Source organism: Leucopleurus acutus (assembly GCF_964270905.1).
Source record: "Leucopleurus acutus genome assembly, chromosome: 7".
In the NCBI taxonomy this organism is placed as follows: Eukaryota; Metazoa; Chordata; class Mammalia; order Artiodactyla; family Delphinidae; genus Leucopleurus; species Leucopleurus acutus.
Window position 1 is genome coordinate 19,778,897 of NC_139150.1, and position 25,452 is coordinate 19,804,348.

At 54.1% G+C, this 25,452-nt stretch overlaps 1 protein-coding gene across 1 annotated transcript in view; it reads right to left on the reverse strand.

The window, feature by feature from the left end:
• COL27A1 (collagen type XXVII alpha 1 chain) overlaps nt 1-25,452 on the reverse strand; it is a gene marked incomplete at its 5' end in the record, with an annotated part of 141,871 nt that overhangs the window by 110,644 nt on the left and 5,775 nt on the right. The window contains 4 exons of the mRNA XM_082842389.1: nt 6,589-6,642; nt 10,910-10,963; nt 18,830-20,562; nt 24,734-24,804. Coding sequence (XP_082698515.1) covers nt 6,589-6,642; nt 10,910-10,963; nt 18,830-20,562; nt 24,734-24,804 — 1,912 coding nt within the window. The remainder of the gene's footprint in view (nt 1-6,588; nt 6,643-10,909; nt 10,964-18,829; nt 20,563-24,733; nt 24,805-25,452) is intronic.

Below are 25,452 nucleotides of genomic sequence, written 5' to 3' on the forward strand. Positions count from 1 at the left end.
TGAAGATTCACTAGGTCTTTCTTTCACCATCACTACTACCATTTCATGTGTTTATAAGTTCTGGCCATGGCAATAAGGCAAGAAAAACAAATAAGATTACTAAGATTTGAGGAAAAAGAGACAAAAATATGTCTTTTTTTGCAAGTAATATGAGTGCCTGTCTAGAAAACCCAGGAGAACTAACTGAAATACTGTTAGAACTAATAAAATAATTCAGTAAAGGGCATGGTTATAAAATAAACACAAAAGTCCAAATATACAAAGTCAATAGTTCTTTTCAATAGCTGAGAGCCAGCTAGAAAATATAATGGGGGAAATATTCCATTCATAACAGCAAGAAAAATATAAAATTTCTAAGAACAAACTTAGGAAGAAAGGTGCAGGATTTATGCAATAAAAACTATAGAAGTTTATTATGAGATGTTTTAAAAACTCAGCCAAATGGGAAGATATGCCATGGTTTTAGATAGGAAAAGTTAATATTTTAAAGATGATAATTCTTCACAAATTAATAAACGCATTTAATACAATTCCAAGAAAAACCCCAAGGGAGTTTTTTAAGGAGATTATTAAGATGGGCATAAATTTTATCTGACATATTAAATAGCCAGAACAATTTTTTTTAAAGTGGACGAGGGAGACGCACAGCATAAAGCTAATAAATGTCATAAAACAGTATTTTACTAGCAATATACAAACGCAGTAATGAAACATATTTGAATGGCCTGGAAGAGACCCTGGTCTATCATATAATAGTTAGTGCAGGATAAGTTATTTAATAAATGATGAACTACTGGGGGAAAAATAAAGTTATACCTCATACCCACTCCCATGAAGATTAATTCCAGATGGTTTAAAATTTTAAGAGTACAAATGATATTATAAAATGACTAGGAATATAAGTGAATACCTCTCTGGTCTTACTATGGGAAAGAAATGTCTAAGTATTAAAGTAAAGAACCATACATTCTACATATGGTAGAGTTCTCTCCATACTACCTGACATATTGTAAGTTCCTAATAAGTGTTAGTTATTATTGTTAGTCCAAAAAAAAAAAAAATAGGTAACACTCTCACTTGTGAAAATCATCATGAATAGTCTTAACAGGCAAACAATAAATTTGAAAATACTTGTAAGGTAGATGAAGGCTTAATAAGCCTTCATATATAAACACAAATAATTTTTACAAGTCAATAACAAAAGATAACATCCTGGGACTTCCCTGGTGGTGCAGTGGTTAAGAATCTGCCTGCCAATGCAGGGGACATGGGTTCGAGCCCTGGTCTGGGAAGATCCCACATGCCACGGAACAACTAAGCCCGTGAGCCACAACTACTGAGCCCGCGCACCACAACTACTGGAGCCCGCGCACCACAAGTACTGGTGCCCGCAACAAGAGAAACCACTGCAATGAGAAGCCCACGCACCGCAACAAAGAGTAGGCCCCACTCGCTGCAACTAGAGAAGGTCCGTGGGCAGCAACGAAGACCCAACACGGCCAAAAATAAATTTAATTAATTAATTAATCTTTAGGAAAAAGATAACATCCCAACCCAAAAATTAAACAAATTCATAAATGGTGAAATGCAAATGGAAAACAAATGTAAGAAAAACATTCTTCTCAAAGATGATCAATGCAGTGAAGTGAATTGAAAACAATAATGAATTATCTTTTTCAAACAACCTCCTCTAATGCTAGCGGTGGCATGGATTGGTTCAATCTTTCTAGAAGGCAATTGTTAATAAAATTACAGCTAAACACTATATAGCACTTACGGGCAAGGCATATTTTAAATTATTCATATATATGTATGCGTGTATATATGTGTGTGTATATATACTGATATATAGATAAATATATAGATATATATCTCTCTCTATATATATATAGATAGATAGATAGATATTGCTTAACCAACAGTGCTAAAGAGCTATGGAGCGAATAGACTTGTGGCTGAAACTATGGACTTTGGAGTCAGACAGTAGAGGGTTCAAATCTTGTCTCTGACACTTATCAGAAACAGGCTAGTTACTTAGCTACTTTGGACCTTAGTTTTCTCATCTGTAAAATGGGGGTAATAACATCCACCCTGCAAAGCAGGTAAAGCTGTTGGCCAGTCCCTGGCCCACAGGCTGTTCAAAATGCAGTCAGTGCCTATCACTGGGCAAGGCCACTGCAAGAGGCCTGCTTCCCTCTTGATACTTTCTAGACTTTTCCACATTTTCTTTAATGAGTATGCCCTACCTCAGTCATCAGAGGAAGGGGAAAGGGAGGCTGGGGCCTGAGGCCCGAGAATCCTGTAAGGGCTGGCTCCACCTCAGCTTCTAGCAGCTCTGCTAACAGTCACTTGGGTTACTGAGCATGGCCCCTCTTGCCCACCTATTCTCCCTGGGTGCCCAAGGGCCCCTAGTAATCCTGGGTAATTCACTGCAAACCGAGCAGGCCAGAGGAGGGAAGAGGAGGCCGGCTGCCAGGGAGAGTGGGGCCAGGTGCCTCCTCGCCCAGCACAGGCACAGCTGGAGCCCTGCCCGCCTCTGGTCCAGAGCTTCTTACCCCACCTGGGCCCTGCATCCCATCTGACTTCACCTGGTTCAGCATCAGCATCACCATCGGGGCGGCTCCAGGCCTCCCCATTGGTCACCCTTCAACTTGCTGGCCACCGACCAAGCTTCTCAAGCTGCCTGAGTGGCCTTCACAAACCCCATCTGATCGTGTCACGTCTGCTAAAAACCTCATGCCTTCCTGCTGCTCTTTGGATAAAGTCCAAAAGTCTTAGCACACCCACCAGGCCTGCTGCCCTCCCCAGCCTCCTCCCGCCCCTTGGCCTGGTCACCTGCTGCTCTTCAGACCTTGGTTCAACCTTCCCACCCTCTGGGAAGGCAGGCTTCACCTCCCAGACCAGGTTAATCGCCATTCTGTGGGGTTTCTGAGCACCCAGTGCCTCACGTGGAGCCCTTTTCATGGAGTGGTCAGCTTATTTCCACAACGGCAGCGACCGTCCCTGTCTGTGCCCCATTGTAGGCCGGGCACCTTGAACGTGCTGACAGCTGACCACTTACCACAGGCCAGCACTGCTCTTAACTCAGTTATACCTCATGACAACCCAAGGGAGCAGCTACTCTTATTACCCCATTTTCCAGATAAGGAAACTGAGGCACGGGAAGTTCAAATAATTTGCTCACAGTCACACAACTAAAAGGTGACAGAGCTGGGACGGGAACTTCGACCGTCTGGCTCCAGAGTCTGTGCTCTTAACCACCGTGCTTTCCTGCAGCAATAACTATGGGTCGGTTGGACACATGACTCAACCCTGGGCCTCCAAGGTCAGCTAATGCCATCCACCCAGGGTTCTGGCTTCTCTGCCTCATTCTCAAAGTCCTTGATCTTGACTCCCTGCGGGACCTGACAAACCCTCTTCTTGATTTGAACGTGGGGCATATGGGTATGTGGTACATGGGGAAAGCCTTGGGCTCTGGAGCAGGCATGTGGGGTTGAAGCCTGGCTCTGGCCTGTACCAGCTGTGCAGCCCTGACAAGTGTCTTCCGACTGGCAAACCCAAGGACCCGAAATACAGCCCCGCCACTGCTGGTCACTGCAAGTGACCCCAGTAAGGCATTGGCCCTTTGGGTCTTTGCTCCTCTGTGACCTCAAGAGGGATGAAGTGCTCTGTCTCCCCTTTTTGATTCCTCAATCCACCAATCTCTGCCATCCTTAGTCTGGCAGGGGAATCTTTAACCCACAAGGCCATAAGCTCCCAAGGGCTCAATAAATACAGCACAGGAACGACCACACAGCGACCCAGCCAGATGAAGGGCAGGCTCCCTGCCACCACGCAGACCCTGCCTGTTTGGCTGATTTTTCCAACAAAAGCACATAGTAGGTGCTCAATAAATGTTTGTTGATTGAAGGAAGATGAATGGATGGGGGCCCCAGAGGCAGCTCTCGAAGCCAACACCGTGCGGAAGAGGAGGAACCAGCACAGAGCCTGGAGGAGGCCAGCCCTACAATCCCACCGGGTCTCCTGCCAGACCCAGAAAGGATCTGGTAAACAGCGAGGACCCTCTCCCCAGAATCATATCTATTCCTGCAGATCCACGACATTCCCTTCCAATCCTGGATAAGTCAGGAATTCCATCCGGGAAGGGCCTCTCTTTAACCCTGTCCTGGTCAAGCCACAGATTGACAGCAGCCCGGGGCCAAAGCCCAGCAGACTGGGCCTCCCATCCACCTGACCCGTCCTGGATCCACCTCTGCCCACTCCTTAGACTCACAACCAAGTGTCCAGGTAAAGGGCATGACTTTTCCCCTTGGCATGTTATGCAAGTTCTAATGGGAGTAGAAGACTCCCATTCCAGCGTGTTTTCTGGAACCCTCACCCTTATTCGTTTACACAGAAGCAGGCTGGAAGCCTATCCGTGAGGCCCTGAGTCCACAGGTCCCAGCTCCATGTGGCAGCAGGAGTGTCAGGACTATGAGCCTCCCGCACCACACCCAGAGCTGCTCCTGAAGGTGGCGAGAACAGCAGCTGGTGGGTCCTCCTCCGGCCTCTGCACATCTGCTGGCAGGATGGGGGTGGGCTGCAGGCCAGACTGGAGCTGAGGCGCTGCAGTGTGGGGCAGCCTGGACCGGGGAGAAGCTGACGGAGCATCTGCCCCAGAAGCAGGGGGTCACGTTTGGGGGCGGCAGGGAGGGAGGACCAGACAGGCCCAGGGCAGGCCAAGAAAGGCGTGTTCCTGAGCAAACCTGGCAATCAAAACAGCGGCCAATCCTCAGCATCTCGATGTACGCCACGGCCTTGGAGACCGGAGGCCTCTGCAAAGTAGAAGTCTTCCAAGGAGCTCCCCCCTCTCTGCCTGATCCATGGGGGCAGGTGCCACTGCCATTTCTTACACAGTGTCTTAATCCACCTGAGCCTCAGTTTCCCCATCTGTAAATGGGTGCAATATCTCCACCTATCACCCAATGATAATGAGATCATTAGGTCTTTGTGGGGATCAAATGAGACAGGCTACATGAAGTGCATGCAGAGTGCCTAGCCCACAGTAAGGGTCCAATATACGGTGCTTACTACCATCAGTGTTTGCCTTGTTAAAACCCAGAGCACCTCCAGGCAGCTGCTGGCCCCTAAGCAGCTGAGGCCTCTGTGCTCGCCTTCCAAGGAAGGACCCCAGTCCAGCCCTGGCCAAAGTCACACACCTACAGGGGGGAGGCAGGGGCTCCCGCCGCCGTGTGCAAGGGCTCTGCGCTGGCACTCTGGTGCCACAGCGTCATACATCCAGGGCCACTTGTGTACATTTGTCCCAAACTTCCGGACAAGGTGGGCAGAGGAACTCTGCCCTAGGAGTCAAGCCTGGCCTTTGGAGGATGTTCAACCGTCAATCGCGGCATGAGCTGGGGCCAGTCGGTCAATGGCCTTCCTCAAGCCACTAGCCCTTTGTAATGCGTTAGCAAAGAAGGACCCTGAGCCCAGGCCAACCAGGACCCAGGGGTGCTCTTCACCTGGCCACCCCACAGCTGACAGCTGGGCAGAGCCTCTGCCTGTCCCGGCCTGCCCCACACTCTCTCGGCACGGTTGCTGTGCTCCTGGCTTCCCCGAGCCTGTGTCTTCCTTCCCCTCCTCCTATTTCTCCAGCCATCACTCGAGGCTTCTCCCTGGGACCTAAATAATGCTGGCCCCGTACTTTTCCTCGTGCTTCTCACTCCACGCCCCACCCTGGACAGCTCTGTTCTCTGCCGGTGCTCCTGGAAGGCACCAAGGCACCCCGGGGCTGGAGCCCCCGACACTCATCAGAGCGCCAGTCACGTGGGTTTCTGGTCCCATCTGAAGTCCAGAGGTGGCCTCTCTGTGCTGGCCACCCCCCAGGGCTCCATCTGCAGCTCAGAGTTCTCCTGAGTTTCAGAATGTCTGCGAATCACCTCCACCGGGCCGGTCTACAGATTCCCAGATGCAACATACCTTCTTCCGGCTCCTCGATTTGGTCACCTAGGCTAACACCAGGGCGTCACCATCTCTCTCCTCTCGCCCATCACCGAGTCCTCCCTACCTCACCTCCACATTGTCAAGGTGCCCACTCCCCTCCTCCCACACCCCTACGCTGGCCTGTATCACCCCAGGTCTCCCTGCCTCTGCTCTGGTTCCATACCCCCCAGTCCATCTTCCACACGGCATCTGGGGTCTTTCTCAAACATGATCTTTCCACGTCCCTCCCGAGCTCAAAACTTGACATGCCTCCCCAGGGTGTGTCTTATGACCCAGTAACACGTACATTCGAGCTGGATCTTCACAGCCCTCCCTATTTAGCAGCAAATGACCTTTCTTTCCACTCCCTCTGAGGGCCTTAGGTTCCAGCTGCCCTTCTCCCCCTCAACCCCTCCCCACCAGAAGCTAAACTCTTAACTCCTCACTGTGTCTCCCGCCCGGTACAGGGCCTGGCACCTGGGAGGCTCCAGGGAGTGCTTGAGGCCTCCACAGTGACCCTGAGGCCCAACCACCAGGAGCCTCTAAGAAGAGAAGCTCCCCCAATGCAGCCCTAACCTCAGCATCCGTCCCACGGCTCTCCCTCCAGACCCCACAGCAAACACTCACTTTGGCTCCAGGAGGGCCGGGGAGGCCTGGATTTCCATAAGGCCCAGGAGGACCCTGAAAGGGAAAAGAAAAAAGAGATGAGGGGAAAATAGGGGTCAGGGCCTGGCACTTCCGCCCACCCATCCGCTGGGTCTTCCCTAGTCAAGTCTCAGCAGTCTGGCCATAGCAGCTGCTTGCAGAGAGGCTCCCCTGACGCCCGGCCCCGTGCTAAGCACTTTCCGCGCATTATCTCACTTTAACCTATTAACCCACAAGGTAGGTGCTACCACGATTCCTATTTTCAAGATGAGGAAGCTGTTGCTCAGAGAGGTTTATAATTTTCTCAGGTCACCCAGCTGCTAAGGGGCAAAGCTAGATCTCAACCTCAGATGCGTGGCTTCAGAGCACAAGCCCTTAACCCCTGAATGTGACCACCTTTCTGTACGCTCTCCACCTGGCCCCATGAGCCCCTCCCACACTCGCTTCCTCAGGCTCAGAGCACACTTAGCTGTTTGCTGCCCTGACCACGCCTGGTATGGATACTTCCTCTCTGTAACACTTTTTTTTTTTTTTTTTTTTTTTTTTGCGGTATGCAGGCCTCTCACTGTTGTGGCCTCTCCCGCTGCGGAGCACAGGCTCCAGACGCGCAGGCTCAGCGGCCATGGCTCACGGGCCCAGCCGCTCCGCGGCATGTGGGATCTTCCCGGACTGGGGCACGAACCCGTGTCCCCTGCATCAGCAGGCGGACTCTCAACCACTGCGCCACCAGGGAAGCCCTGTGTATCATTTTGTCATGCTGTCCCATCATCTGGCATGCCTTTCCCACCCATCCCCTCCAGCTGAAACCCAACCCATTCTTCAAGGCCTGGCTTTAATGCCACCTCCTCCAAGGAACCTTCTGGGACTCTTCCTGCTAAAGGGAACCTCTCCAGACTTCAGACTCCAACTGGACTCTGTATGAGCCTCTGGAGTTGCGAGCCCAGCCAAGGGAGCACTTGGCCGCTCTGAACAAAGGGGCATCCCTCCTGTGGCCCCAACACGTAGTCAGAGCTCTCCCTTAGATTCCTACATGCTCTGAGCTTACAGGGTCCCCCAGGGACCACGAAGCAGCTGGGAAGACTGAACTCAGAGAGTCAGAGTCTTGGCCAAGGTCACACAGCAGAGTAGCGTCCAAGAGAGGGCCAGGACCCAGTTTTTTTGGCTTCAAGTCCAAGGCTTATTCGTGGCACTGGATTTTCCCAGGCCATATTTGAATCTCCCTTACAACAGCTGCGGCCTTATGTCCACTTTCTCTGCAAAGGCCCTGGGCTAGCGTCCTGCAGCCCAGTAATATAAACAGAGTCCTAAGAGTTGAGTACTTTCTGGAGGTCTTTTGTCCAACAGGAATAATCTGAGGCATTGGGGATGGAGACAGGCACCTCGAGGGGTGCCCCCTACTACAACAGCCTCTAGATACACTGCCCTTATCCCTGCCCCCTCTTGACTCATCTGGCTGTGTATGAATTTGCTTCCTTCCTCTCTCTTCAAGGCCAACTTCCCAGCTGCAGCCTGTCACATTCTGCCCAAGGCACCTCCCTCTTCCTCCATGCCTGAGCTGGGACCCTCCCCTTCTCCATCCATGTGGAGGAGGAACAGAGTTGAGAGGCTCACTCAGTCTGGGGAATTTATAACGGTGTCATGGGTGACCTCCAAAATAATCAACCCTCCAGGCCCTTCCCAATATTTCACCAAACACTGTCTCCTGGCACCTAGATGCAATATGGTCCCAGTTCTGAGCCTTCCCCCTCTCCAGCCTCAGTCTCCCCATCAGTTCCATGAATGACAGGGACTCATGGTGTCTAAGGAATCTGGAAGACCTCAGAGCTTCACCCCAGCCTGGGCTCCTGGGCTCTAACTTTAGAGCTCAGCCTGAATTGGGAAAAGGTTGGACGGGGGTGTTTGAGGAGGGGACCTTCACATCTAGCATCCTAGAACCAGGCATGGGCTGTGCCGGGCAATGTCAAGATTGACTACCTCTCCCCAGTTGTGCCCCCAGCTGCCCTAAAGATGGAGGGATAGAGCGCTCGGCTACCCCATCTGCAGCTTGTGAAGGTGAGGGCTTCCTGCTTTCCCATCCCCACTCCTCCACTCCTCTCCAGCCACTGCCTTGCAGAGCAATGAATCACATAGTTGACTGGGAGCCAAGCAGACCGACTCTACAAATGCTACAGCCCAGAAAGCCGAGTGGAGGGAGGGCCTAGGGATTCCCCAGCATCCCTCGATGGGTCGAGGGAGTATGCAGAGGTGGAAAGGGGCCAGCCACAGAGCTTTGGATGACCTCAGATAAAGCCCTGACCCTCCCTGAGCCCCAGAACCACCATCTGTACAGAGGAACTGGGATTGTTTAATCCCAGCATTCTATTATCTTTGGCATTTTATGATCTATGGAATTTCCAGTCTAGAAACAGGGTGATGGGCAGCAGGGAGTGGGGAGTACTCCGAAAGCCTGAGAGGGATGTCAGGAGAGTCATTCCCTCACTTGTGGAATTTCAGAGCTGGTAGGAACTTTGGATGGAAATGCCTTACCATGATCCAGTGTTTTATAGATGTGGAAACTGAGGCCCAGAATAGGGAAGGGACTTGCCTAAGGTCACACAGCTTCTTGGGGGAAATGCTCTTGACTCCCAGACTAGAACCCATCGGCAACCATTTGCTCAGCACCTTCTGCACACAGGGTACTCTGCTAGGCATTGGGTGAAAAAGAAAAGTCAACAGCGCCTGTCTCTGGCCCAGAGAGGCTCAGTTGAGTTGATGGAAAAATTAGTGCAACAGGTAGTTTAAGAGTCAGACTGTCTGCTGCTCTGGAGTCAGACTGTCCGGGTTCCATCCTGGCTCTGGCATTTACTCTGTGTTTGAACTTATCGAAAGCAACTGAACACTTCTGAGCCTCAGTTTCCTCACTTGTAAAATGGGGATAGTATTGGAACTTACTTATCGGGAAGGCTGGGAAGACGGGATGAGATCCTGCATACGCCACCCAGGTGACAGAGTTCAGCGGTCAGTGTGAACTTTTACAAAGGGACCCATGCCAGCCAGAGGGGCAGTGAAGTGCCGCAGGAGCGCCAGGAAGGAGGTGATCATCAGAAAAGGAGGCGGCATTTGATCTGAGCTATGGATGGAGGAGGAATTTGCCAAGGAGGACATGCCGGGTCAAGAGGACAGTCCAAACAAAGGCACAGAGGCTAGGGGCTCAGGAGGAGTTTGGAGGCCCAGGCAGACTGCTACGTCCAGGGGCCTCATCCTGGTCCCAGGCTACAAGGTCCCTTGGCCAGCATTGTCCATGATACCTCTGTGGTTCCCAGCTCTGGGCAAGTGCCCCATGGAGACTCCAAAGCCAGGAGGAAATGCCACTTCAGACAGCAGATTCCAGAGCCCTGGGCCCAGGGAGCACAGGGCCAGGTCTGGAGGGAACTAGGGCTCGAGTAATTGCATAACCAGAACCATCCTCTGGGCTCAGAGCTAAAAATATGCCCCAGGCAGCTATCTCTGCCAGGCCTCGCCAGGCCCCCAGCGTGGGAAAGGCTGATTCAGCCTGGGCACAGATGCCAGGCGCCATGGGTCTGAGCCCTCTTGGGAAAACGACAGATTTCTCTCCAAGAGGACCCCTAAGAGTCCCAGTATTATATGGTTAAGAGCCTGGGTTCCAGTCCTAGCTCTTCCATTTCCTAGTAATTCGGTTTTCTCATCCCTAAAATGAGAGTGGTCACACTGGCCCATGGGGGTCCTGGAAGGAGAGAGGATCAAAATAAGACAGCATTAAGTGACATGCCAGGCCTAACAGACCAGAGCTGTTTTTCACTCCGAGGTTCCGGCTAGCTCCTACCAGCCACCAAAGCCCTGCCAAGCCATTCTCCAGACTCTGGTTGAACCTCTCAGCATGGGAAGCTCACCCCATCCCTGGGACGGCCCATCTGGTTGCCTATGTCAGCATCGCTACCCCAGGTTGTCCCAGCAGAGATGGGAAGATGGATGCAAGTGTCAGGCTCTCCCAAGTCAGCTTTTTTCCTGGACAAACACTAAAGCCCATCAGCTGAGGGGATGGGCAGAAACCCCTTCTCCACTCCAGGCTGCCAAGGGTGATACCCAAAATAGACAGCATAGACTCTTCAAGAGGTTCTCACTGTCCCATGCCACGTCTGGCCACACAGTGCCCCCTAAGAGCCCTACGTCCACTCCAATGGACAAAGTGGAAAATGGGTGCCAGGCAGCATGAGGACACACAGCAAAGCTAAGACTTCAGGGGCAATGGGGTACAGGACACAGAGCCTACCAGAACTCAAAAGGACAGCGCGTGATCACTTACCCGAGGACCCCGTGCACCAGGAGGTCCAGGGAGCCCAGGCAGCCCAGGGGGACCCTGAATAAAAAGCAAGAAGACAGCATCAGTGCCCAGTGGCAGAAGAGAATGGAATCATGTAGTCATTCAACAAACCTATCCAGAGCTCTGGGCATGGAAACCCTATGGTTGAGAAGAGGGATCCCTTGAGGTACCTACCTGAGGAATGCATGCTCTTTGGGGTTTTCAGGCCGTTGCAGCTGCTGTTTCTTGGTCTTTGAAGCGCTCATCTTTTATTACTCAACTAACTTAGGATGTCGCCTCCTCCAGGAAGCCTTCCCTGATCCCTCCCCTAAGTTGGGCCAAGCCCTCTCTTTCCCTCTGCTTTAAAGGCCACTGTATTATATTTGGGGAATTATCTGCTTAGAAGCTCGTTGTTCCCACTAGACCATGGTCTCCTCAAAGGAACTAGTGGGATATGAGTCATCTCTCTCTCCCCAAGGCTCAGCAAGAGATCTCAGAGTTCAGCCAAGTTATCTGCAGAGCCTCAGCAGAGAAGGGACTTGTCCAAGGTCACACCAGCATCTCTGCACCACGGAGCGGCAGTGTAGCATCAAGGGTGTAAGCAAAGACTGCTGCATCAGACAGGCCTGGGTTCAAATCCCAGGGCTACCACCTACCAGCTGGGTTTGGGCAAGTTCCTTAACCAGCCTGTGCCTATAAAATGGAGTAATAATGCCCTCCTCATTGGATTATCGCGAGGATGAAATGAGATGGTAAACATATAACACAATGCCTAGTATGCAATCGTCACTCAAATGTTCCACCTATTCCAGCGGTCACAGCCGGGTCCAACCTTCATCACCACGCCCTGAGAACGTGCAACAGCCCGCTCACTTGTCTCCCTGCCTCCACCCTCTCCCCCCTCCAGTCTTCCTCCACACAGCCTGGTTCACCTTCCCAAGGCATTCCCCCTGCTCAACAACATTCAATGGCTCCCCATTTCCCACATAAGACGGGCCTAACCCTGCATCATGGCATTCAGGGAGCACCTGTCTGGCCTCACCTCTCTTCCCTTCCCATAGGAAGCAAGTCAGCCCAGCAGACTTACTAAACCGCAGTCTGACCTTTGTTCAAATCCTGGTCTTGCCACTTAATAGCTGGAGACTTGGTGCAAGGCCTTCAGCCTGAGTCTCCACGGTTCTCCTTTACCACAGCTACTGCCCTGTCTACCCCAAAGGAGTGAATGAGGATTAACTAAGTGCCTGATGTAAAGAACTGAACACAGCCTTCAAAGGAAGCCAGGCTTTCAAGGATGTGTGAGGCCTGGGGAATTCATTTGTTTCAAATAACCATCAACGAGATTCCAGGTTTCCTGCCCAGAGTTAAAATCGGTGTTGAAAACCCAGTATGATTTGGCTGGTAATTAATCCAGATCTCACGCTGGGCAGCCTTGATTCACAGTTCTGGTCTGTGAACACCACGTGCTTGCTCGTCCATAAATAAAAAGCAGAAGAGAGATCCAGACAGGCAGACATGGGTACCAAGGCCCCAGGGTCACTGGAAAGAGCCCCGGCTGGAGGGAGGGAGGCTGCTGCGTGACCTAGTGCAAGTCCTGGCCATCTGAGCCTCCAGGTACCTCTGGCCAAACTGGCAGCAGGCAGCATTCCTTCCATCCAGAGCCCAGGGGCTGGGTGGACTGTTTCTAGTCTTTTATCTACCTCTGGGGGTTGGAGATTCAGGGCCGGCCGACTCTCTGCTCCTCCCTGGGAAGCAGCAGAATACAGTATAAGACAGGGGCCTGGGTCCACACGGGGCGCCCTCACTTACTAGCTGTGTGGCTTTGGGCCAGCTCCCTCCAGCCTCCAAGGCTTCATTCCTTAACTGTAAAATGAGGCTGTACCAGCACCTAGCTGACAGGTAATCTGTAAAAAGTGCAAATCCTAGTGCCTGGTACACAGTTAACGCCCAGAAAGTTAGTGCTGTTTCTGTTAAGCAAGCTGCTGGAAACTCCCCAACTCAAAATTTTAAGTCACCTTCCCCAGCATCTGTTTGCGGGGAGAGCAAAGGTTTCCCTTCCTAGAAGGTCCTCCTCGGCCCTATTCTTCCAGGTGACCGAGAATCAAGAGGAAGTGCGGGGTGCTGAGGCCAAGCATTACTGCAGGTATCTTTATCATGACTGAACCCTCTTCACGGATGAGAAACCACAGAGAGGCTCGGAGAGGCAAAGTGATCTGCTCAAGGCCACACAGCTAACAGGTAGAGCCTGGATTCAACCAAGGATCATTTGACTTGTTCTCTTATCCTGGGCAGCTTCCTCACAGGCAATCTCGGCCAGGTGCGTCGTGACTAGGTGCGCAACCTTGGGTAAGTCCCTTCCCCTGTGTGGGCATCTGTGAAATGACTATCCCAGAACCTTCCCAACACTGGCGTTCCCTGAATCTCTGTGGTGATATCCTCCTCTAGGTTTTCCAGTGGGAGAGAAACGGTGAGATCACGTCCATCTCCCAGAGAAGGTGGCCGAGGCCCAGAGGGGTGAAAGATGGTGCAGGGCTCCAGGGAGAGGCAGTCTCCGTGGGGTGTAGCTCCCCAGTGGACCCTGGGACAGCCACCACTGCAGTGGCCTGGACACACCCTCTTGGCATCCAGCCTGGAGTCTGACCTCATCCTTGACATCTGCAAAACAGACTCTAAGTGCCAGGCAGGACCCACGGCCCCGCCTGGTGATGTCAGTTCACAGCTGGACTCCTTGACATGGCAGCCCAGCAGCCCAGCTGCGGCCCCAGGCAGGCCTGACCCTCCCACACGCAGTGAGGCTGGGTGCCCCCTGCCCTCCTCGCTTGATCCGAGACCCTGCCCGCTCACCGTGCAGTGGAAAAACGCTGCCATTTCTTTCCAGGGCCCGAAGCCTGAGCGGGTGACTCCGGGATGATTCACAAGGCCAGGGTGGGATTTTTCCACTCCACGCTGCAAACAACGGGGCCTCTGAGAGGGCCTGGAGCTGCGGGGGAGGGGAGCGGGGGCTGCAGGCCTGTCTGGGGGAGGTGGACGAGGCCTGGGCTCGGGGCTCACGCAAACAGAGCCATGGAAACAACCAGGCAGCCGCTCTGGGCTTCCCCCAAGGGTCCTGGCCTCCAACAGTCAGGCCTAGGGGAACCGCATCCCCCGGAACAAGTCCACCCTTGTGTCCAGCTGCAATAGCCCGCCTGCCAAGCCTTGCAGAAGGAAGTAAGTCCTGGCTGGCATGGCCCCTGGCAGCAGGCAAGGAGAGGTTTCGCAGGCCTGGGATCTGGGAGACCTGAGTCCAGTCCTGAGTGAGCTCCTAACAGCCAGGTGACCCTGAGCAATGACCTTTCATTCTCTGGGTCTCTGCTCAGTGCCTGCTGCCTGGTGGGGGAGGCAGGAGATCTCAAAAGGCCCTCCCATCTCTAACCATCTGAGCTCACGATTATTCCCAAGGTTAGCCCAAAGGGCACTGAGCTTTCCCCAGTCTCTGTCCTAGGGAAGGGCCTACTGGGACAGGCCTTGAGCAGATTACTTCATCTCCCCATGCCTCTGGGTCTCAGTTTTCCCAGCTGTAAAATAGGAATACAATACCCCCTTTTTTTTTCCCCCAAGATAATGTATGCGCGTGCTGGTTATTCTCCATTTGCTCCCCAGATCCATTCTGTGCCCTGGGAAGCTGACCTCTACAGGCTGCACTGCCAGGCTTCCCCACTCTCTGCTTCTGGCTGAGTTTGGTCAATGGGAGACCCCAGCAAGAAGCTTCTTCTTCCAGTAGAAGGAGAGGGCGGGTGGGGTATTTCTCTCCCTGCTCCCTGCTCCCTGCTCCCTCCTTGCTGTGCTATAGTTTGGTCCCAGCTCCTGTCCGAGACCCCTGTTCATGCCTTAACTCTCACTGGCTTCTAGCAACACCTTCCCCTCCCCTAGTAATTCACGTTGGACCCCATGTGCTTCTCCAGCCCCTGCTGATTCCTTTGATGATGTCAACACCTCTGTAAATAATGCCTTCCTTAAACTCTCCTCGATTACCCTGTTCTCTGCCTGGGGTCACAGGACACAGCACACAAACTGCTTAGCACAGAGCGCGGCACGCAGCAGGAGCTCAAAAATCATATGCAAAGACAAAGCAAAATGCCCCTCCGTTCTCTTGGATTCTAGATGATGCCAGTGTAAGGGGTGAATTGCTCAAGATCTAGCCCTGATTCCTAACTGCCAACGGCATGAAGGCCCTCCTGTGCCAGAACCTCTTGGTTCTCTTAGGGCAACAATGCCCCTACCTCAACCATTTGCACATCAACAATCAGCCACACACATCCACTGGAACCCATATTCTAAAGCTGGGTGCTTTACGCCTCTCATCTCAGACAACCCACACAACTTTGGAAAGGTAGGTGGTACCATGCCCTTGTTTTACAGAGGCCAAAAACTGAGGTTCAGAGAGGTTAAGTGACTTGCCAAAGGTCACACAGCACCTAGCACCTAGAAGGCACTCATTCAACATTTGTTGAAAGCGTGAAAAGATGGCTGGATAAGGGAATGGTTCAAACCCAGGTCATTCCAAATCCAAAGTCTGTGTGCTCTTGCACTACAAGCGCCTCCTTACCGCACCGGCAGCAAAGATCTGTGTAACCTCAAAGAGCCTGGCCTGCGTGTCAGGACAACCTGTTTCCCGTAAGGATCAAATTCCCTCATTCATCTCCCAGATAGTCATGGAGCATCTGCTGTGGGCCAGGCGCTCGGCCGGGTCTCCCTGAGGTGACGCTTGGAAAAAGTGCAAGGGCGTGCAAATGCCAGCAGCCTGATCGTGAATAAATAAGGCCTTGACTCGCCTCCTCCTGGGCGTGGGGCTTCTGTGCAGCTTCTGTGCAGCCTCTGTGAACCACAGCTTCCCCGCCCCTAGTCACCCGGGGCCAAGCTCAGCTTTTCCATGTTCCCCCTGCTCCTGGGGCTCCCACAGAGCTCCCTCCCGCAGTGCTACAACTCCTGGCAGGCCTGGGCCCACAGCTCTGTCTCAGCCTCTGCCAGTCTGTCCCGTGCCCCTCGAGAACCATGCAGAACTGGCCAGACACAGCCTTGAACACCCTCTCAGGCTCTGAAAGGTCCTGCAGTCATTTCTAAGAAGGGAGCTCTCCCAACACTGGGTCATAGTGGGGAGACAGCCCCAGGGAGAGGAAAGAAGTTCCCCAAATCACCCAGCAAATCGAAAACTCCAAGGCAGCCCTGGAGATTCCTCAACTGGCTTCCTCACAGGAGTTGGGAGCTATTACCGTCTGCAGAAACCAAAGCTTAGAGTGGGTCGGGACCGCAGAGCTAGTAAGGAGTGGAGCCAGGATTTAAACCCAGGTCTGCGTGTGCCCAGACTGGAGACAATTAAGCCCCATGTCCCAGGCAGCACAGCTTCTGCTCTGCTGGGGTTAGATCCTGAATGTATCTGAGGGTTTGGGGCGGGGATAAGAGAGAACAGAAGGAACACGAGTTCTTGTCACTGCTGTTCAAAGATGCCACCTCAATGAATAATTTCTGATATCTGGTGAAATATAAATGACCAGTTCGCCACCAGTTTGCCACAGCGGACTGGACAAAGCTTCTAGAAGCTTCTTGGTTCCTACTGGAGTGAGACTAGGTTCCGAGCCGGGGGGAGGGTGGGATTAGGGGACAGCACGGGACATGAGGCAGCATGGCACCCGGGCACACTGATGTCTTCCCTCTTGCCCTCATCTGTTCTGGGCTGGAGAAGGAGGAAGAGCCATGGTCCTCACTGAAGCTGCATCCCAGCTCCTCCTGCAAGAACATGCTGCGTGCCCTTGGCCAAGTCTTTTGTCTCCCCAACCCTGGTCCTCTCATCTGTAGAGGAGGGGTTAGTGCCCACACCCTACCCGCCTGGATCAGTTTCTACAAGGTCCTAAAGGGAGATGCCACGTGTGTGGAAGTAACTCATGAACGTGATAGGTATAGAAACAGAAGATTTTTTAGACATTGAACTCTTCACTTGAGACCAAGGACAGGGCCTGACACAGCGCTGAAGCCCTCAGCCTCTCAGCCCTGAGTCCTAGGGTCTCAGAGCAGACACTGGGGGGGGGGGGGGGAGGGGCGGCGGGGACTGGAATGTGCTGATCTTGGAGTCTGGAGCTGGGGCGTACACTTCAGCTCTGCCTCGCACGTGCTGTGTGGCTTCTGAGCGAATCCTGGCCCTTTCTGGACACAGTGTCTAGGCTCCTCACCCGCCCAATGATGAGGGTGAACTGAATGGTCCCTGAGCACCCATCCCCTGAACAGGTCAACTCCAGCACCTTCTTTGATAAGTGGGGAAGTTCAAGACCAGATCTGGCGGGAGGCCTCACCTCCTGCTGACCCACATCACCAAAGCCCAGGAGGAAAGTACGCGGCTCAGGCACCCGAAAGGCCCAGCGGCAGAGTCTACACCCTGAAAGCCTGCTTCCGCTCCAGTTCTGCTGGCTTGGACACGGCCTCCCTCATTCCATGTCACACACAGCCTTGGGGGACAGGGTTGGCCTCCTCCACTCGGCGGGGGGACCTTTCACCCCCTTTGACCTCACAGCCAGTGAGGCCAACCCCTCCACAGCTTGGGAAGCTGAGCTATCACAGGCCAAAGGTACCTGGTGCCCGAGTAGGACTGGGTAGCCTGGAGGGGTGAAGAGGGTTTCTCCTGCTTCGCTCAGCTCCCCACTCCATACCCTGCCAAGTTCAGAGCACGGGACTTGAGCAGAATGTTGACATAATTGCAAAGCAATGCATACAATTTCCGTAAGTTCTACAATATGGTTATAATAAAAACGGGCTCTCGGTCCCCTTGGAGACAGGCTGAATAAATATTATTCCTAATGATTATTAAAACTCATTAAGTGTGTTTGTAAGGCCTGGGAATTCCCAGTATCTGCCACTGTCTCCACATTGTGGGGAGCCTAACCCCAAGCACGGAGCCTGGTGGGCGATCCGGCCCCGGGAAGGAGGAACCCACACGGTGGTCATCTCCAAGGAAGGAGAACAGAGCAGAGGCCCGAGCCTTCTGGAAACTCCATCTTATCATTCCCCACCCGGAGGAATTGGCCTCCAGCTGCAGAAAGGTCGCTGCCCCTGGAGACAGTCCCAGGCATGCCGGGGGCATCGACCCTGAGACCGTTTCCTGCACGTGGAAGGTTCTTTCTCTCCTCCTTGACCCTCCTCACCCCGAACTCCTCTACCAGGGGCCACACGTCAAATGTCTACAGGAGCCAGGCAGGTAACAGAAACAAGATGAAAGGACTGGGTTTGAAGGCCAAGCGGGAGACGTGTGGACAGGCACACACAGGAGGGGGCCTGTCCTGTCTAAAGCAGCAGCCCTGACACAGCCGCAGCCCACGGGCCACTGCATCTCTCCCTCTTCCAAGAAAGAGGTCACCCAGTCTTTTAGAAGAAATCTCTCACATTTAAAAAAATATTAATAACTTATTAAACATTTTTAAACAATGCTGCACGTGCAAAAGAAAACACACTCAGCCCTACCCACGTGCGACCTTCGCCTGAAACTCGCAGACAAGCTGGTGAGCTGGAGGAACCCTGTTCCAGGGCTCAGGCCTTTGGGGGCTGCGCAACCTGGGGCCAGTCAGTTCGTCGTTTTCCTTAAGCCGCTCAACCTTTACAGTGAGGCTAGCAAAGAGGGACTTGGGGCCTGGGTTAACCAAAGCCCAGGGTTTGCTCTTACCTGGAGAGGGCCACCAGACCCAAGCCCACCCCAGGGGATCACACATCTGGGGCAGGATGTGCAGTCACGAATACAGCCGAGGTGGAGGCATGGGGGACCCGGGTTGGAGTCAAGGCCCTGCCTGTAAGCAGCTCCCTGCTCTAGGCTGCTTCACTTCCTCTGCCCTGACCAGGAGCAACTGCCTACCTGCCCCAGTTACCCGCTCAAGCTCCAGGCAGCAGGCACACCCCACCCAGTCTTACCGGTAAACCACAGTCTCCCTTGGGCCCCGGAGGTCCCATCAGCAGCAGGAAAGGTGTGGGTCCCACCAGGTGGAAGAACGAAGAGCCAGTGCTCATGGGCTGGGGGCTGGAGGACAGGAATGGCGCCGGGGCCAGCACCGGGGCCGGGGTGGTCTGCTGGCTGGGCCGCAGCTGCCTGGGGCTCGGCCCAGTTGTCGGATGGTTAACTGGGACATCCCTGGCTGCCTTCCCAGGTCTGAGAGGGACGGCCTTCCAGGGGCTGCTCTTGGATCTGACTTTCTTTGCGGCTTCTGGTCCAGCGGGTCTCTTGCTTCCAGTGGGGGCTGAACCAGGAGCGAGGGTGGGAGGCATCGCTGTGGCCTGGGGCCGAGCAGTCCTGGAAGCCCTAGGACTGGGGGCAGGTGATGGGGGCAGGCCGGCGGGTCGGGGAGGTGTGTGCGTGTTGGTGCGGGCAGGGGCTAGCTCACTGACATGACTGCTCGTCTTGGCCTCCGCCTGGACCACTGGGGGAAAAGACCTCTTAGAGGAGCTGGCAGCAGGAGGTAGGGGCCGGGTGCTGGGTGCTGCGTGTCTGGGCGTCACAGGGTTCCTCTGGATAGGCTTCACGGTGGGACAGGAGACTCTGTCAGGAACTGGGTGGGAGGTGGGTAGCACCGGCTTCTTGGTTGGGGGGGCTGCCTTTGTGAAGGAAGGCGGAGCTGCCTTCCGGGTGGGGCGGGGACTTTTGACAGGGGCCATCGAAGGAGAAGGGGCCGAAGGCTTGGTGGGGTGACTTTTGGGGATTTTGGTGGCTGTGCTCTTCTGCAGTGGCTGGACAGGCCTGGTGGAGCTGGCGGGAGAGGCTGGGGGCACGGGAGGCAGCCCTTCACTGGCTGACAGCCTGGCAGGTGGCCGGAGGGTCCGGGCTGGGCCTCCACCCGTGAAGGGCTGGTGCGGGCCTGTGCTGCTAGTCCTTAGGGGCTTGGCGGGCACGGCAGGCATCACAGTCACCCTGGGCCCCCTGCCTGCTGGCCGTGACGCCCGGGCTGGCGTGGCAGTGGTCAGGTTCTCCAGGCCCAGCAGGGCAAGGTCGGTCTGGAAGGTGAGGGGTGTGCCAGAGCCTCGGGGGAGGAAGGGTCCCAGCTGGGGCCTGTACGTGTCAGCCTGTCCACACTGCTTTCTCAGGTGGGTACAGTAATTGTGAGCGACCTGCGTCACGGGGTAGATACTGAACTGACACAGGGCACCTTCAAACTGGACTGCGTGTGGGCTCATCTTCCCAAAAAGGAACACGCCCTCAGGGTCAAGCGCTGGGTCCCTGTGGAAAGGCAGCGGGACAGGCACCCGGTGCTGCCCACAGGCCGTCACCAGGGTGACGGTGCGGCCGCGGAGCTCCAGGGCCAGGTGATGCCAGTGCCCGTCGTGCACGTCGAGGTCGAAGGCCACGGAGCGCCGGGGCCCCAGGTGGACGACTGTCTTGCCGGGGAGGAACTGCAAGCCCAGCTGCAGCTTGTGCTTCCGGCTGCGGACGGCGAAGAGGAAGGCATGGTTCACCCGGTGGGAGCAGAGGCTCAGCACCAGTGCCAACTCTGTGCCCAGGGCGGCAGGGACGACGGCAGCCGTGGGGGCCTGGAGCCGGGCCCGCTGCGTAAAGATGAATCCTGACTGGAACGGAATGACCCCTGGGGGCGGGGGGCTCCGGCCGCCCGCTGCCTTCGTCCAGCTGAGGCCCAGCTTTTGGAGGACATCCACATCTGGAGAGGGAGGGCAGAGGGGGAGAGGACACAGTCAAGGCCTGCTTCCGGCTGCACAGACGGTGAGGACAGTCCACCCGCTGCTACCTGCTGCCCCATGGCTGTGGCTGACAGCACAGAGTTGGAACCAATCCCTCGTCTGGCTACGTGATCCTGCATATGCAGACCGTCCTCCACTTATGATACAGTTACATCCCGATAAAGCCAAGGTAAGTTGAAAACATCCTAAGTCAAAAATGCATTTAATACAACTAACCTACGGAACATCACGGCTTAGCCTAGCCCACCTTAAACAGGCTCAGAACACTTACATTAGCCTACAGTTGGGCTAAATCATCTCACACAAAGCCTACTTTATAACGAAGTGCTGAACAGCTCACATAATTTATTGAACACTATAAGTGAGAAACAGAATGGTTGTACTGGTTCAGAATGGTTTAAGTGTATTGGTTGTTTCCCCTCGTGGTCTCGTGGCTGATTGCGAGCTGTGACTGCCGCTGCCCAGCATCACGAGAGAGTATCATACTGCATATCGCTGGCCTGGGGAAGGATTAAAATCAAAAACTCGAAGTACGGCTTCACTTTTGCACCATCATCAACTCAAAAAATCATAAAATCGAAACATCGTAAGTTAGGGACCATCTGTAGCGGCTAAAAACACAGACTCTGGAGCCAAACTTCCTGAGTTCAAATCCCACGACTTACTAGCCTTGTGACTTCAGTGCCTCGGTTTTCCCATCTTTTAAATGGGGTAATAGTAATACCAAACTCAGAAGGACATTGTGAAGATTAAATGAGAACGCACTTGGAAAAAAATGCCTGGCACAAAATAAGCACTTTTGAAGGAGAGCTATTAATATTAAACATCATGATAATCACCAAATGCTAGAACTAAGGGTATAAGAGCCTGCCCACCATGGTTTGTTTCCCCTTCTCTCTTCCTTGAAAGCCATATCCTCCAGGAAGCTGGCCCATAAGTGAGGGAACGACAGGAATGTTCATGTCACCAGAGCTTGGGAAGGCTGTCCAGGGGACCTGACTAGTTTCACCATCGTTTTCACCCAGTCTCCTTCCCACCCCCGAAGTCTCTCTCAGGCTGGAGCAGACTGGGGGAGCTGCTGTCTACACAGAAGGCAGAGGACATTTCCAATGACTCCCTTCCTCCCTGTGTGGCCTTGGACAGAGCAGAGGAAGTAATCAAGGCATCCCTGCAAACTCTGTCCTCTGGCGAAGCGTCTGGACATGGGACCGTGGTCTGGCCCGGTCACATCCGCCTGGTAATTATGCCGACTGGGCTTGCCAGAGCAAAAGGAGGGCTTCTAGGGTGTTTATGGAAAGGTTTCCTGACCTTGCCTCTCGTCGGGTCATTCGACCTCCCCCAGTTGGCTGAGCTGCCAGTGTCTGCAGAAGCCTGCTCAGGAGCTCCGTCTCAGCAGCAAAGGAGAGGCTGCCTCTGGAACTGGGTTCTGGGAAAGGTCCTCAGGCCCCGTCCTCTGAGCTCAGCATCCTAACCCCTGAGTGTGGAATGCTCTCTCCCTCATCACCTGGAGCAAGAGGGGGGTGCACGGGGCTGAATGCAACCAGCTCTTAGTAGACCCTAGGTCAACCACTGTGAGATGGACAGGTGGATGGACAGAGAGATAAATGGGCTGGAAAAAGCTGAGAACCTGACTGCTGGTAACATGGCAGCATAATGGTAGCAGGCTCTGGAGTCAGAAGGCTGGACTTCAGAGCCAGACAAGACCACCTGTGAGTCCAGACCCTGAGCCTCAGTTCTCTCTGCTGTAAAACGAGGCTGCAAAGAGTGCCTACCTCATCGAGGTGTTGGGAGATGAAATGGAGGTCTTCCTTATTATCTATCCTCACCCACCCCTGCATCAGGTACCTCTGGCCAAGTCTCTTCCTGCCCCCAGGCCTCAGTTCCCCTGCCTGAAAGACAAGGGAAACCAGACCTGGAGGTGGCCACAAAGTGCTAAGAATGTTCTAAGAACTCTGTAGCTGTAGGCTGCTGTTTCACGTTGGCTTGGATTGAAGACTCTTATTCTTCCCTAGGACCCGAGGGCCTTCACTTCCCTTCAAATTCCTCCTTGCTCCCACCTGTCTGTCCCCAAGTCCTAAGCTAAAATAAACCACACTGTTTAAGGACTGTGAATAGTAGCATACTTTATACGTTTAATCACTGAAAGCCTCTTACTATCGTAAGATACTTCTCACTATAAACAACTTAAAAGGGAGGAGCCACTTGTAATGACAGAAAGTCACTGCCCCCTGTCCCACCTCGGCAGCCCCTGAGAGGCTCTCAGGCCTGCACACATCTCTCCCTGCACCCTGCAACTTACAGCCGCTTGCGCTCCCTCAGGGAAGATGACAACCGGCCAGACCAGGTGGCACCGAGGAGGTTTCCCTTATCATCCTCTCCGGATGGGTTTTGTTTTTGTTTTTGTTTTTGTTTTGCTGCATTGGGTCTTCATTGCTGCACACGGGCTTTCTCTAGTTGTGGCGAGTGGGGGCTACTCTTAGTTGTGGCGCGCGGGCTTCTCATTGCGGTGGCTTCTCTTGCTGCGGAGCATGGGCTCTAGGGCACGCGGGCTTCAGTAGCTGTGGCGCATGGGCTCAGTAGTTGTGGCTCACGGGCTCTAGAGCGCAGGCTCAGTAGCTGTGGCGCAAGGGCTTAGTTGCTCCGCGGCATGTGGGATCTTCCCGGACCAGGGCTCGAACCCGTGTCCCCTGCATTGGCAGAAGGATTCTTAACCACTGCGCCACCAGGGAAGCCCTCCACGTGGGTTTTTAAGCTGACACCAGGCAGTCTCCAGGCCTCCCCTGCACACTACCTGCAGCTCAGGGGCCAAGTCCCCAACTCTGCTACCTGGAACTGACAGAGGTGGTCACTGCTAAGCCTCCGGGAGCCTCTGACCCCTGTGGGCTCCACGGGGATAGAGAAGGGCCGCTCTTGCCCAAACTTGTCAGGTAGTATATAATTAACAATAAGAAGAAGAACTAACATTTATTGAGCACTTACTATGTGCTTTACATGGGTTATCTCTCTCTATTCTCTCAATCATTTATACAGCGGGTACTGTTTATTATCCCCATTTTACAGAGGAGGGTCAGAAAACTGAGCGATAGTAACTTGCCCAAGGTCACACAGCTTATAATAAAAGGCCCAGCTGGCCCCCGGGTCTTTGTCCTTCCTTCGTCACTACGCTATCCCATCCTACGCTGGAGCCCCTAGACTGGTTGGAAGGCAGGGTGGAGACACATCCAGAATCCCATCAGGGGAGAGGAGCTGGGGGACAGGGGAATGAATTCAGCCCAAAACCAAGATGGAGGGACCCGGCCAGCTGGCCACAGCAAGATCCCTTCATTACGTAAACCGGGCTCCACACTGCTCCAGCCTCTCCTCACCACCCCCCTAGTGCCTGACTCAGGACTCTGGACAGCTGTTCACCTACTCTGTGGGGAAAGAGCAAGCTCGGAAAATATGACATTTGCACAAAATGTTGCTGGGCAGCAGGAGTCTCTTCCGGGCACAGCCCTCCCCTTCCAGGCGCCCAATCCCTGCCCGGTGGCCAGGTCAGGCCACAGGGGCTCTGGGAGTGCCCGGCCGCCTGCCCGTGCTGGGCGGGCGTGGAGGAGGGGGAGGGGCTGCTATTTTAAGTGGCATTGTGGCCGCTTGACAAACAGATGTGGGAGACGTTTCAGTTTCCGTGGGCAGTGGTGTAGCCAGCCTCCCGCTGCCTGGGCCCTCTGGACAGCTCCTCAGGGACAGCCGGAAAGAGCGGCATCTCACGGGAAGGGGAGGGCGGGTCACAGGCGTGGGCAGTGATGGCGGTGGCCTTCGTGCCTCTTGTCAGCACTTCTTGGGGGTACCCATTGGACAGAGGGACAACTGCAGCTTACTGACCCAAAGTAACTTACATTCTGCCCTGGAGAGGAACAAAAGCATCACCTTTCCACATTTCTGCACTGAGCCCTTTCTACCCTTCACAAAACATCAAACGTGATTCTCTCAAGCTCAGAGAGAAATTTGCCAATGACTGGCTCCATTCTACTGATGAGAAAGTCGAGGCACTGAGTTCCGATTAGGGGAACTGATGTCTCCTACCCCTGCGTTCTCAGATCCCTTCTGTCCTCCTTTGTCTCCCCCTGGACAAAGAGAAGCGAGAATTACCTTCAGGAGCTCCTTGGGTGGAAGCCAGGTGACAGGCAAGGGAGACTAAGATCCAGGTGAAGAGAAACCCCCTAGAGACCAGGAGACACAAACAGATGTGACATCAGCTTCCACCTCTCACGTCCAGGTCCAGGTCCAGCCAGGGAGTTGGGAGTGGATCACCCAGCCCCAGTCCCACCCCAGTCCCGCCCAGGGGAGGCAGGAAGCGAGGCACAGGCTCCAGGGCTCCGTCGGACCAGCCCACGCTCCCGGGGGTCCAGGCACAGTACGAATACAACCTCGCTTTCCACAGATCAATAAACCAAGGTCACCGGGCGGGAACTAGTAGGCAGGAAGCCCTGCCCTGGGCCGTCAGGAGACCCAGGGTCCAGCTCAAAATCTGCCGCCAACTCACTGGGCAACGAGGGAACAGTCCCTGCCGCTCCCCGTCTCTGGGCCTCAGTCTCTCCATCTGTCCTGTGGCCTCAAGATCTTGAGGCCCAGTGGGCAGCAGAGCCAGGGCTGAAAGGTCAGTGGGAAGACCAGGCTGCTCTGCTTAGATGACGGGTAAACTTTGCAAAGGGCAGGAAAGATGAGAAGTCAATCTCCAGACTCACGGCGGAGGGCGGGAGAAGACCCCTTAGCCAGGACCAGTGTGTGCTAAGGAATCTGCCTCCTGGCTTCATGCTGATAGGAAATGGGAGAGAGCGAAGGAGAGAAGAGGAGACGACGGGGAGTCA